The sequence below is a fragment of the Pelecanus crispus genome, chromosome 2, assembly GCF_030463565.1.
Source record: "Pelecanus crispus isolate bPelCri1 chromosome 2, bPelCri1.pri, whole genome shotgun sequence".
Lineage (NCBI taxonomy): Eukaryota > Metazoa > Chordata > Aves > Pelecaniformes > Pelecanidae > Pelecanus > Pelecanus crispus.
The window spans coordinates 106612668-106625825 of record NC_134644.1 but is presented as its reverse complement, the minus strand read 5'-3'; the positions used below and the strand labels follow the sequence as shown (position 1 = coordinate 106625825).

Below are 13158 nucleotides of genomic sequence, written 5' to 3'. Positions count from 1 at the left end.
TGCACTGAATTTGTTTTGCTTTTTACAGGGGCCCCGGTGAGGAGAATGTTCCTCCCCGTGAAGCAAGTGACAGATTACAGATCTTTCAAGCCAAATTTGATGAACTATGGAGGAAGTATATCTCTCTTTCTGGTGGGGAAGAATTATTTGGTCTTCCTATCACAGGTAGTTTTTCAGGTGATATGGATACCTGGTCCTAGGCTATTAAATTTTTCATGTGGGTCCTGCTAAATGCATTCAGTGCTGAATTCTTTGTAGAAAAATTCCTTGTAGTAAATTATTATTGTCTTTCCTGTGAAAAGCAGCTGTGTGAAACTGGCTCTCAGTGTGCACATACATAAACATCAGGTGGAAAAATATTGCACTGTTCCATGTATCTCAGGGTCCAGCTGCTTAGCTCTCTTGCTTTTTCCGTTCAGAGCTAAGCGCATCTCCTGTCTGTATTCTTCCATGTCCAAATTTGGGAAACGTTGCTGAAGTACTCAAGTTGTCCTCGCTCCAGATATATAATGAATTCCCTTGGGCTGTAATATCCTTATATCTCCTAGTCAGACATACTTCAAGTCTGGAAGACCATGGTGTGAATTAAAGTTACAGCAGAATGTATGATAAGCACTTTAATTTGCACCTACTAAATTCAGTATATTTTCCTGTCTGAAGACATATGCAATAATTACGATATATTTAAGTAGGAATTCCCAAAGATATGAGAGAAACTAAACAAAACATTTCTGTTAAGGAGGTCCATTTTAAATACTTTTGTTGTGTAACATATTCTGTATTTTTATTTTGAAAGCACACCCTCCTTCCCCAACCTCTGCCTCTGAAGTAAATAACGCAAATTGAGATGGGGGATATTTTAGTTCTTATATAAAACTATAGTGCATTCCTTTGCAACTTTAACTACTCTTTCAACATTATCCTCCTCACAGAGATAGATGCAGCACCTCCCTTATAAGATTACATGTACTGTTATAGAAGAATATTTATAAAAAACTCAGCAATATAAACAATTACTGTGCATCAAAATCTGATGTTCTTACATAATGTAAGTGGAAAAGTTTGTCTTACTAGACACTATCTAAAAGACTGCAAGTCTGATTTCAGACATTTATTAAATACCAATTTTAGAAATACATGGATTTTTATGTTCATGAATACAGTTGTACCTAATTAACATTCATAAATTTTTTCTTTTAAAATTTGAAACAGAGTACCCTGAACTGCACAAAATTAAACGTGAGCTTTCATTGCTTCAGAAACTTTACAGTCTTTATAATTCAGTTACTGCTAGTATCGATGGATACAATGAAATGCTTTGGAATGATTTAAATATTGAAAAAATTAACAATGAACTTCTGGATTTTCAAAACAGGTAAGTTGTTATTCATTGAAGTGCATACAGTTTTTATTTCTCAGCCTTCTGTGTTAATTATCTTGTGAAAATTGCCCTGAGGGGCAAAAATCTGTTGATTTGTTTCAAGCTCAGGCTTGCTCAAGCACTCAGCACAGCTGCATTAGTTGCAGACCGTGGTGCAATGTGCAGCTAGTGTGTGATCTTACTTAGCTCGGTCTGCGAGTCACTTTAGGCTTGTTGGGGTATACTGACATGGTAGGTTGTAGCTTATGGAATGAATAAGGTGCATAAACCTGTGGCAAGGTGGTTGTAAATATAAATAACCTCCATAGCTGACCTTCATATATTACCTGCTCAGTGATTTAGTTTACAGCTGATTAATTGTTAGTTTGTGTTGTTAAACAGAATTTTGATATGTGCTCTCTACTTCTGCACATTTGTGTGGATTGCAATTGTTATTTCAACAAGGGTAGGTAGCCACACTAAATTCTGAGGGGTTATTCATGAGGTTTGAGAGGAATAATGTTTTCTGCATTACATGCAAAATAGCTGTTAGGTGAAACCATGCTTTGCTGAAATCAGAGGAATTTTTCTACTGTGTTGGTAAAGATGCACCTTTGGTTTTTCAGTAGCCATGGCTGGGTCTACAAGACTTCCCTGACCCAGCTTGTTACTTCTCTCAGAGGCAGGGTTTGGATTGTTTCCCCTTTGCCAGCTTTCTTTGAATCCGGATTCTTGGCACTGGATTATGGACAGAATTGCTAGAAAAGGGGAATTTTGTTACATGCAAAAGTGGAGAGTCTATATGCAGGTCTTAAGTATTCTGTGCATCCATTCCTTCAGATTAGTTGTCTGAACCAGTCTATGTTTTACTCTTAATGGGAATTACCGAATATACATGCAAATGTTGGAAAATAAATGTGCAATATTTTTATCCTGTGCATATCTATTGGAAAAAAGAGTGAACTGTCTCTCTGTTTTCTTTCTTCTGTTATTATTTTTATATAAGCATTTTCTTCACCTCTTTACACAGTGGCTCTTATCACTTTCTCAGTGAGTTTTGTCAAGACAAGTTCATACTCAATATAAAGAGCTTTCTCTTCTGCAGAGACTCTCTTCTGGAACAGCCAGTGTGTGTGTCTCTATGCTTCACTAGTAGTTCTGATCAGATTTTGATTCTGGATTCTTCAAAGTGTCCCAAGAGAGACTTCACTTACATTTTGGTATTATTCAAGAGATTGAGATCAAATCTGTGTTTTTCATCTCATCCTAAATCTTTGAAATGCATAAGAAAAGTTACTCGTGCTCAGGCTTTTTAGTCATATGGTATTTTGAGCATGTCACCATTTTAGCAGGGTCCATTTCTGTGCACACTGAAGGAGCGGGGTGGAGATTTTTTCTTTTTCTGGAAAAAACTGAGTGTACGGTCTTCTAGTCATTGATTTGGAAAAAACCCTCATATTTTAAAAATAATAATAATAAAAAAGAATGTATGCGAAATATATATATACTTCTGCATTTGGACAATATCTGTAAGTCGATATCATTTCAGTAGAATTCTGGAATCTGCAGCATCATTTTTTGTATAGTTAATTATATTTTACAGTTTGGTAGGACTCTCTTCATGCTTCCTTCTCATGGAACTCTGAAGGAAGCCATTGCAAGACAACAGTTTTGAAAGTTATGTGCTTCTCTTTTTATTTCATGTGTGACTTTTTTTTCTTCTCAAGTGTTGAACTATATTTGGAGCAAGGTGACCTCCAATAGGCAGTAAATATTTTTCTGTAGAAGCATAACCCAGTACTTTCTTTGGCAGGCTTGCTAGCATTATTGCATCAAGCTGTTCTCTTTAAAGCTGGAGATATGTAAACAATGCACAGGGGGTACCCATAGAACTAAGATGGTATGCTATGTTACGAAAGGAGCAGGAATACTGGAAATGTAATTAGTGTTCTAGCGTAATTGTAAAGATATGCATAGTTCTTTAATGTTCTTTTTTGCTAACCCTTTTAAAAATACTAATAGAATAGAAAACCTAGAATCATGACAAGAATCACAAAAGTAACTGTAGGTGAAAATAAATCCATTTAGAAAGAGATTAAAAGGATAACTATTTAGAGAAAACGCATGTGGTAGAGAGCATATGATTATAGAAGTTTCTAACAACAGCTAGAGAAAAGTTTCCCTTTATGTTTTACTGTAATATAGTATAAAGAGAATGTCCAGTAAATTTAAGAAGGAAATTTAAACCTGATCAATGGAGTAGCTTTTTAACATAGTATGGAACTTATGGAACTTGCTGTTAGAAGATATTACTGAGGCCAAGACAAAGTAAAAAGGTGTATCTGTATAAAAAAAATTAGCAGTTTTCATTACCAAGCTGAGAGATCCCATTTCCAATTGCCAGCCTAAGACAAAGTTTGTAAGAATGTTACTTGTCATGCCTCAGCATAGAAGTAGCCAGGAACTGCCTCTTAAAGTGTTATCCAGACATGGCAGGTATAATTTTCCATTCTGCAATGTTTTTCTCTAGCATATTTAATACTATCTATTGCTGGATTCAAGATGAAAGACTACAGAGATTATTGCAGTGCCATGACAGTATGCATATGTTCATCTACCTCTTACCAGCAAGCAGTGAGGAATTCACACATGCTCCAGCGTTGTATGACAGATCTGTCTGATTTTGAGCTGTGAAAAATGGAGAATTTCTTTGAAGGAATTTTTCATTATGGGTTGGTTTTATGCAGCTTTTCGTTTCTGCCATTGAGCTGTAAGAGAACTGCTGTCAGTCTTTGGTCCATAGCTTTGGCAGATGAAAATTGGCATGACTTGTTAGAAGCAAGTGGAGCTGTGACAATTCACAGTACAAGAGGTTCTTAATTTTCTTTTTTTTTTTCATCTTGAAATTGTGCATAAAGGAAGATTTTTCTTTAAATATCTTTTGTACAGACTAGGTATAAAATAGGACTTGATTGAAACAGAAGTATTTTTCTGTTTGCAAGCAGGTCAGTTTTCATTTAGGATGTACTTTATTTTGCTTGAAAAAATATATGTTGTTTAATCCTTTTTTCCCTTTACAAAATAAGGTGCATTTTCAAATTTTTGATAAAACAATAACACTGCAAAAGCTTGAGTTCAGACTTGAGTTTGCATATGAAATTGACCTCCTTTAATTCAAACTGAAATAGAAACCAAATCACACATTCTAGTGTGATTTTTACTGTCTCTAGAAGTGTTTTATGCCTGCAGTCAGAAACAATCAGCTATGTATTATGTTGCCAGCTTGCAGCTGGATTTTTATCTACTAGTCCACTGTTTGAAAAATGAGAATATATTGTGCTATTAAATGGTGGATTGTGATTATGAAGAATAAAATATGTCTTCTTTTTTGTGCTTTTTAAAGAATCCGTAAGTTACCGAAAGCATTGAAGGAATGGCAAGCTTTTCAAGACCTAAAAAAAAAAATTGATGACTTCACAGAGAGCTGTCCTTTGCTTGAAATGATGGCAAACAAAGTATGTTCAGCATAATAATTTGGAGATAAGATTCACTTGAAAAACTCTATTGAAGACTGCGTTGTATGACTATAAGATGCTTTCCATAATTATTTTTTATAGATAAAAGCAGCTATATTTATGTCAAAAATTGTTAGGGTTAGTTAAAGAAAAGTAAAACAAAAGACTTCATAATGTGTTTAGAAGAACTATTAATGCTTTCAATGGAATGGAAATCAAGACTCTTCTATTTGTTTAACAGATGCAGTGCAAAAGTATGTGATCATTCTAGTCCTAAAAATAACACAATTTTTAAAAATCTTCCCTAATTCCTATGGACTTTGCTAGGCAATGATGTCACGACACTGGGAAAGAATTGCACAAGTAACTGGGCATCACTTTGATGTTGACTCTGAAAATTTCGCTTTGAAAAACATAATGGATGCCTCTTTATTAAAATATAAAGAAGATATTGAGGTACATGTACTTTTTTTTTTTTTTTTTTTAATGGTTAACTGTGACCTGGGGCTCTGTGCTTCTGGAATCCTGTTTCTAGTCAGCTTTGGAACATTAAGAAATTTGTCTTTAGTTGGAGAATTCTTTTGAAGAATGGAGTTTGGTAGCTGGTATTAGCAGTGATGGTTAGTTTATTTCATTTTTGTTCTGGAGAAGGATTAAATGGATACATGGTATTACACTAATCCTTCCCATAGAAGGAATTCTGTTGTTTTAAGAGTAGTTTGATTCTGTCATGCTTCTGGTTTAGGGTCTGCCTACTTACAAGTTTTTCTTCCATTTACATGTCTCATCAGAGAGAACAAACAGTTGATGTAAGTCTGATCCTGTTAAGTGCTCAAAATCTTTGGAACACAGTAGAAGTGGAGGATATAGGATTAAAGGAGAACAAGGTTCTTTTGTATTTCAAAAGTGACTTCACAAGAGCACAGAGCAGTGAGAAGGCTTATGTAATGTGTACAATCCTCCTCCATTTTGGGGACAGTAGTTATATAGCAATGACATTAGCTTTATGCTCATTACTTGTTGCAAGAACAAAGTATAGCTAAAAATAAAGAAGGAAAACCCCAACAGTTTCTAACTTCAGTTCTGTTGTCACTTAGCTAAATCTGTGGTCCCTTCATGGTAGTAACCTGATTTGTCTTGTTCCACAAAGGAACTTCTAAGACGAAAACATGAAATCAAACTCTGCTGTACCCAATTTCCAGACATTGGGTACCCAAATTCCAAAAATAAGCCATGTGAAAGGTTCAGAGTGATAGTCTTACACTCAAGGAGAGACTTTTAACCTGTGATGAAATCCAATATACTTCCGAACCTGAATTTAGTTCAATCTGAGTAGCTGCTCCTTTTATCTCTGATGCAATAACCAATTTTACGACAGTCCTGTCCTCACTGTCTTTAAGAAGTAGCAGGCAGTCATGTTGTCCACATATGCTCTATTCTTGGACAGTTTATTGGTTTTGATTGGTAGTGTCTTTTCCATAAACCCCTCAGTAGGTATATTTAACTTCAAAGAGGCAAATTCTGCCTGCAGATTCACTGAGTCAGTGAATTTTCAAAAGTGTAAGATGCTAGCGCTAGTGAAGACGGAGTATAGCCCATAAAATGTTCCAGTTAGAAGTAGTACTACAATATAACCTAGTTTGTAATATAATAATTTTGAGGTGTTTCAATGTCTATCTTCATTAGCTAGAATTTACACTGAAGACTGGATCTAGGCAATGAATTTTAATTGTCTTTGTGAGTGTGCATTATATTAGCCTTAGAGGAATGTAATTCACTAGTTTAATTTTACACAGGATATCTGCATCGGTGCTGTTAAAGAAAAGGATATTGAAGCAAAATTGAAATATGTCATCAGTGAATGGAGTACTCATGCTTTCAGCTTTGGCCAATTCAAAACTCGTGGAGAACTCCTTCTAAAAGGATCAGATATATCAGAGAAAATAGCTTTGGTGGAAGACAGCCTTATGATACTGGGGTCGCTCATGAGCAACAGGTACAAAACTTAATAAATGCACATATTGTGTAAATCTACTCAAAGTAAACAATGATCATCTTAGGTTCTTTTTCCCTTTAACTCGTGTTCATACAGGTATAATGCACCGTTTAAGTCCACTATACAACAGTGGGTTCAGAAGTTGACCAATACTGCAGAGATAATTGAAAACTGGATTACTGTACAAAACCTCTGGATTTACCTTGAAGCTGTGTTTGTTGGTGGAGACATTGCAAAACAACTACCTCAGGTGTGTTGATTTATGATAACAATATGTTATGGCAATATGTTGTACCAAGAGACTAGCCACATCACAGAATTTACTTGCCAATGCATATAACGCGTATAAGTTTTGTGGGCTGCGCATAGGCAGTTCAGAAGAAGCTTTGCCAAACTGCGGTCTGTCTGGTTGAACTGCTTAGAACTTGGCCAAGCCTACAGGAACAGGATTGCTTGTAATTCAGGCTCAGGTGTTCCTGTCAGCTTGCAATATTAGTGAATCATATGATAGCACAGGGCTCAGGACTACTTAATGGTACAAAACTGATGTATCACTTTTGCCATATGTGCAAACATTCCTTTCTTCCTGTCTATATATGTCTATAGGCTCTAAGTTAGGTAATAATAGAACAACAGATTTTCTGTGTGAATTCTGTACTCGCTAGGACTCAGTATAATGAAGTCCCACAGAGAGATGCTGCAAGGCTTGGGCAGCTGCATGTGTGCTAATCTGCGTGAACTATGGCAACCTCTTCAAACGGCAATTAATGACCTTCCATGATAGCAGCTGCAAAAGAATTAAGGAATGATCTGACTTCCTGCAGGAGAGAAATACGAGAATAAGTCATCCTCTCTGTTGTGTCTCCTAATGAGAGGCTTTCATGTAGTTCTGACACACCACAGTTTAGTAGCACTGGATCAACCAGTGCTGTAACTTAACAAAACCATGATTATTGGGAAATTATTAAATATGAGGCCAATTGTATGAGGTTCAACAAGGCCAAGTGGCGGGTCCTGCACTTTGGTCACAACAACCCCATGCAACACTACAGGCTTGGGGAAGAGTGGCTGGAAAGCTGCCTGGCTGAAAAGGACCTGGGGGTGTTGGTCAACAGCCAGCCAGCAGTGTGCCCAGGTGGCCAAGAAGGCCAACAGCATCCTGGCTTGTATCAGGAATAGTGTGGCCAGCAGGAGCAGGGAAGTGATCATCCCCCTGTACTCGGCACTGGTGAGGCTGCACCTGGAATACTGTGTCTAGTTTTGGGCCGCTCACTGCAAGAAAGACATTGAGTTGCTGGAGTGTGTCCAGAGAATAAAAAATAATCCAGCCACCAAGCCAGGAAACATGAAATTATTACTCTACCCTTAATTGTTTTAGTGGTGGACATGGTAGTGTTAGGTTAATGGTTGGACTGGATGATCTTAAGGGTCTTTTCCAACCTAAAAGATTCTATGATTCTACTTCAGGCTACATCTTTTATAATGAAAGGCTTACAATTTCCAAAACTAACATTAGTTTTTTAAGTGAAGTAAAGCTTTCTTAACTGTTGTTTAAGATAACAATTCTTTTTTTTTATTTCACGAGATATGTTTATATTGTTAATGCTTATCAGAGAATCAATAAGCAGTTTTTGTAGATGAACAAATTCTGCAGCACAGCTGAGGCATTCGATAACTGCTAAAGCTACTTCTTACAAGGATGATACATGAACCATGAAAAAAGCAAATGCGGTGACTATGTTTAAAGAAGGAGGAGAAGGAACAGCTTGGTGGAGGAGTAATGATAGATGAATGGGCTTAATTGCAGTTCCTGGATGAATACTGCAACAAATAACTGTCTGTAAGCATCTGGAAGTTAACAAGGAGATGAGTGTCAGTGTAGATTTGTTAGGAGCAAAACCTGTCAAACAAATCTAATTTATTTTTAGGGTGGGCAACAAGCTTTGTGAATAGAGGAAAAACAGTAGTTGCTATACATCTTGATAAGCTTTTGATATTGTCTCTCATAGTACTATCAGAAAATGAGTTTTAGATTGCTGGTGTGTAAAATGCAGGCAGAGAAGTGGAAAGCATAAACATCAATAACCAATAACTAGAATATTGTGCGTGGTTTTGGCTAAAGAAACACATAGACAAATTTGAGAGAGCATAGAAGAGGATGATAAGAATGAGGAGCTATCCATGAAGGATGACGCACAAGAAAAGATTCAACAAACTAGGCCTCTTTGGCTTGAAGGAGAGGAAAAACTGAGGAGAATATGTGATAAGTTTTCAAAAAAAATAAGGGTTGCTCTCAACAGGAAGAAAACAGTGTGTTCTCCATATCTGTGAGTAAGATGAGAAGTAATTGGTGTACACACAACAGAGAGTAAGCTTAGATATTAAAACAGAGTCACCAGTAGCAAAGATTGCCTGGAGAGGCTTTTGAATCTCCACCATTGAGCACCTTTAAACACAAGACAGATGTTTTTCAAGAGTGGGCATGGGTATGATCCTGTCTTGTGACAGGCAAATGGCTTTGGGTGGTCTCTTGAGATCTCTCCTGGTTCTCAGATAATTTATGATCCCATTAACATTTCATTCATTGTAGGTGAAGAAAGAGTTATTAAAGTTAGTATACCCAGTGTAGAAAGATATTTATTCTCCAGCTCCCAGTATTTGAGAATTTGTGTCCTTTCACCTACAATGCTTTACGAGTGTGGCAGTTTCAGACTATACTGTTTTAGTTTGTCAAGTATTACTACTAATGACTTACTCCTCGTAACCTGTATGGAGCAGCCATTGCATGATATTGTGTATTGCTTTTAGGAAGACTGTCATTTCTGAGAAGGCTGCTGTTTGAGTTTTCTGGTGTGTGTTGGAATCCTTTTATATGGACAATTTTGGTGCTCAACATGAAGTTAAAGACATTTCCAGAGCTGTTGCATTGGACACTTTCTCTTGCAATTTGAACTCTGGTCATTATAAGCACTGATCATTATAAGCATGCCTATAAATATTCATACATTAGTCCTGCAAAGAAGACTTGAACAGAAGGGGAAATATCGAACTGTTACCTTGTCTCATGAAATTCTTTAATTTTTAGAATCTGACAAACATGAGGAAGAGCTAATGCATTTTTTGTGTACTCCAGGAAGCCAGAAGATTTCAGAACATTGATAAATCATGGCAGAGAATTATGCAGAGAGCCCATGAAACATCAAACATTGTGCAGTGCTGTGTTGGAGATGAGACTTTGGCACAGCTATTACCACATTTGCTGGAACAATTGGAAATCTGTCAGAAGTCACTGACTGGGTATTTGGAAAAAAAACGGTTAATATTTCCAAGATTTTTTTTTGTATCTGACCCTGCTCTTCTGGAAATCCTTGGTCAAGCATCTGATTCCCACACTATTCAGGTACAAGTTGTAAGGCAATACTGTTCTTATGGTCAATATTAGTAAGTGAGGACCATGGAGGATTTTGTTATTTAGTTGAGAGAGTTTCTTTCACTTATGGAAAGATTTATAGAATCTTCTAATACAGGACTTAAAGCAAAGTAAGAATGCCATATCAGATCAGTTTATGGAGCTTTTTTTTTCTGATTCTGTTTTAGGCTCATTTATTAAGTTTGTTTGACAATGTTAACCGAGTGGGATTTCATGAAAAAAACTACGACCAGATATTATTGTTTGAATCTCAAGAAGGAGAACAGGTCAATATTATTGAACCAGTTTTAGCTCAGGTAATAGAATTATATATTACAGTTTTTCATGACTTGATTTAAAGTAGATTTATGTTGTAGAGACCAACAGTATCACATCATGCTATTATTTGACTAGCTGGATGAAAACCTTCCAATGTGAACAGCGAGAGCAAAGGCCAGAAAGGACGGGACATTTGTGTCATTCTGTAACAATTATTTTACCTGTTTTTTCAGCATTACTGATGTGAAGTGCCAAATCCATCACATATCTCTAGAAGGGCAGTGGAGCAGAAGGAGGAGAAGAATCTTTTAAAGATTAGAGAATAACAAAGAGGGAAATGGGAGTACGAAGGACTGGAAAAAAAGTCACGTAGGGCTTTTTCTTCTTGTGAATTATTCATAAACTAATTCTTTAAAAGTACTTTCTTGTTTATTTCAGGGCAGTGTGGAATTCTGGTTAGGTCAGCTGCTGAATGGGATTAGGAAAACAATCCACACCATCATTAGACAAGCATCAGTGGCCATTAGCGATTCAGGATTTAAGCTGTATGACTTTCAGGCAATGTTTCCTGCACAAATAGGACTTCTGGGAATTCAAATGATCTGGACCAGAGATGCAGAGAATGCACTGAACAGTACCAAAACAGACAAAAAGGTAGTATTTAATGAATCTTTGGGGATTAATTAAAAGCATTGTTTGGAACAGTGCATATTGTGATGTTAGAAATAACATGTAGGAAAAAGCACAAAATACTAGTTAAGTAACTGGAATAACAAATAAACTAACAGGAAAACAGCATGATAAAAAATATGTTAAGAGGTCACACCTCCTCACCATACCCCAGCATGTGCTTTGGAATTGTTCCTAATCCTGTGATTTTCTCTGTTGTTTTGTCAGCGCAGTCATCTTGGGAAGGGACAATTTCTCAGTTTGGGAATGTAGGGAATCTTATCCTATTACTTTCCCAAAATCAGATTTCAAAAGAAATCAGAGCTCCCCAAATTTGGGGAAATAACTGTGCTTCATGGGCATTGGTCTACTGTAACAGAGTGTATTTAATTCTTCAGTCAATCAGCTCTTTTTTTGGGGAAGGGAAATAGAAGCCATTTGAGGAGGTGCTGGTTTTATCTCAAACATGTAGAGAAGATCCTGTTAACACCAAGGTTTTATTTCTAACACTGGATCTATGAAGGAGAAAGGAGATGATGTGAACTAAAGAGTTACAAATTACCATTTGTATGAATGGTATGATATGAATGAATGAATGAATATACAGTGAGATTGGACTAAGAACTAGTAACATCATCCCACCACAGAAGTAAATGCAGGGGAATGGTACCATGCTGTACTTTCATAGTGAATGAAAATGAAGACTCTAGACTATGGAGAAGACCACTTAATGCTACATTTTCTGCATTGTACAAAGTTTAAAAAGGGTATAGACCTGCTTTTAGTCCATTCCAGTTCATACACTAACTAGACACAAAGATTCTTCTGCATCAACTAGAAAACAACTTTTGTTTACTTAGAATAAACTGTGTGTGCGTGTGTGTTTGGGGGGCAGGCAGGTTGTTTAGTTCTCCCTTAGTTTTACAGTGCTTTTAGCATTCTTTTCTCAGCAAACGGTGTGAGTTTTAGGCTTTGCATATATTTACAGAAAGCTAGTGTGATTGTTCTCTCATGCGTTTGGAACAGGAGTATATATGAGCGGCCCTTTCTGAAACCTCAGTGCTTTATAATTTGCTGTGTACCAGGAACATCACTGACAGAGGCTGATGCTGTTTACCTAAGTCAATATTATATAGTCAGTATTGTATTTTGTGGAATTTTGTAACAGAATCTGGTGCCACAAAAGAAATTGTTATTTTAGCATTGGCATCTAAAATGACATTACATTTTCCCCCTCCTCTGGTTAGAGGATGTGATAGATCTCCCGGTTCCTGTTCCCCCTAAGAAGTAAATACTGCTTGCGCTGATGTGCAATACCCAAAACCAGAGACCGATGGTTTTGAAAATAAGCAGGGATGCAATCAGTTGCAGATGTAATGTATAGTAGAAGGAGCAACCATCTTGGAACAAAATCTTATGATGTGACCTGTTCACCTGGATATAACCCTATGGTACTCTGTTGGGCTAAGAATGCATGCATGGAGGGCAGCCTGCAAATCCAAATTTAGGATTCCAAGCCTAATAAATACAAAGCAGATCACAGATGTCATGGGCCGATACGTTTGCAGATTTTTTTTATGTTTTATTCTAAACATTGGAAGAAGAAATGACAGTTGTATTAATATGGCTGTTCTTGCTATGTGGAAAAGGTAATGCACACAACAAATCAGAAGTTTTTGGGACTTTTAAATGATTTGATTGACATGACAACACACAATCTGACAAGAATGGAGCGCACAAAATATGAAACTTTAATCACCATTCATGTGCACCAGAAGGATATCTTTGATGATTTGGTAAGTTTTTGAAAACCTTTAAGGGACTTTCTGTATGGAAGTTTTTGGACATATAAAAAATTATAAACAAATCTTACAATCTGTTCTCTTTGAGTAGCTCTGACATTAGTGCTGTGATATGGCATATCAGATTT

At 36.6% G+C, this 13158-nt stretch overlaps 1 protein-coding gene across 1 annotated transcript in view; it reads left to right on the top strand.

The window, feature by feature from the left end:
* Positions 1-13158, top strand: part of LOC104036568 (dynein axonemal heavy chain 5-like) — a 175276-nt gene that overhangs the window by 42685 nt on the left and 119433 nt on the right. Inside the window, exons 30-39 of the mRNA XM_075704666.1 lie at positions 29-165; positions 1213-1375; positions 4764-4875; positions 5203-5331; positions 6672-6871; positions 6968-7121; positions 10005-10271; positions 10469-10597; positions 10998-11213; positions 12878-13024. Of these exons, the coding sequence (XP_075560781.1) occupies positions 29-165; positions 1213-1375; positions 4764-4875; positions 5203-5331; positions 6672-6871; positions 6968-7121; positions 10005-10271; positions 10469-10597; positions 10998-11213; positions 12878-13024 (1654 nt within the window). The remainder of the gene's footprint in view (positions 1-28; positions 166-1212; positions 1376-4763; positions 4876-5202; positions 5332-6671; positions 6872-6967; positions 7122-10004; positions 10272-10468; positions 10598-10997; positions 11214-12877; positions 13025-13158) is intronic.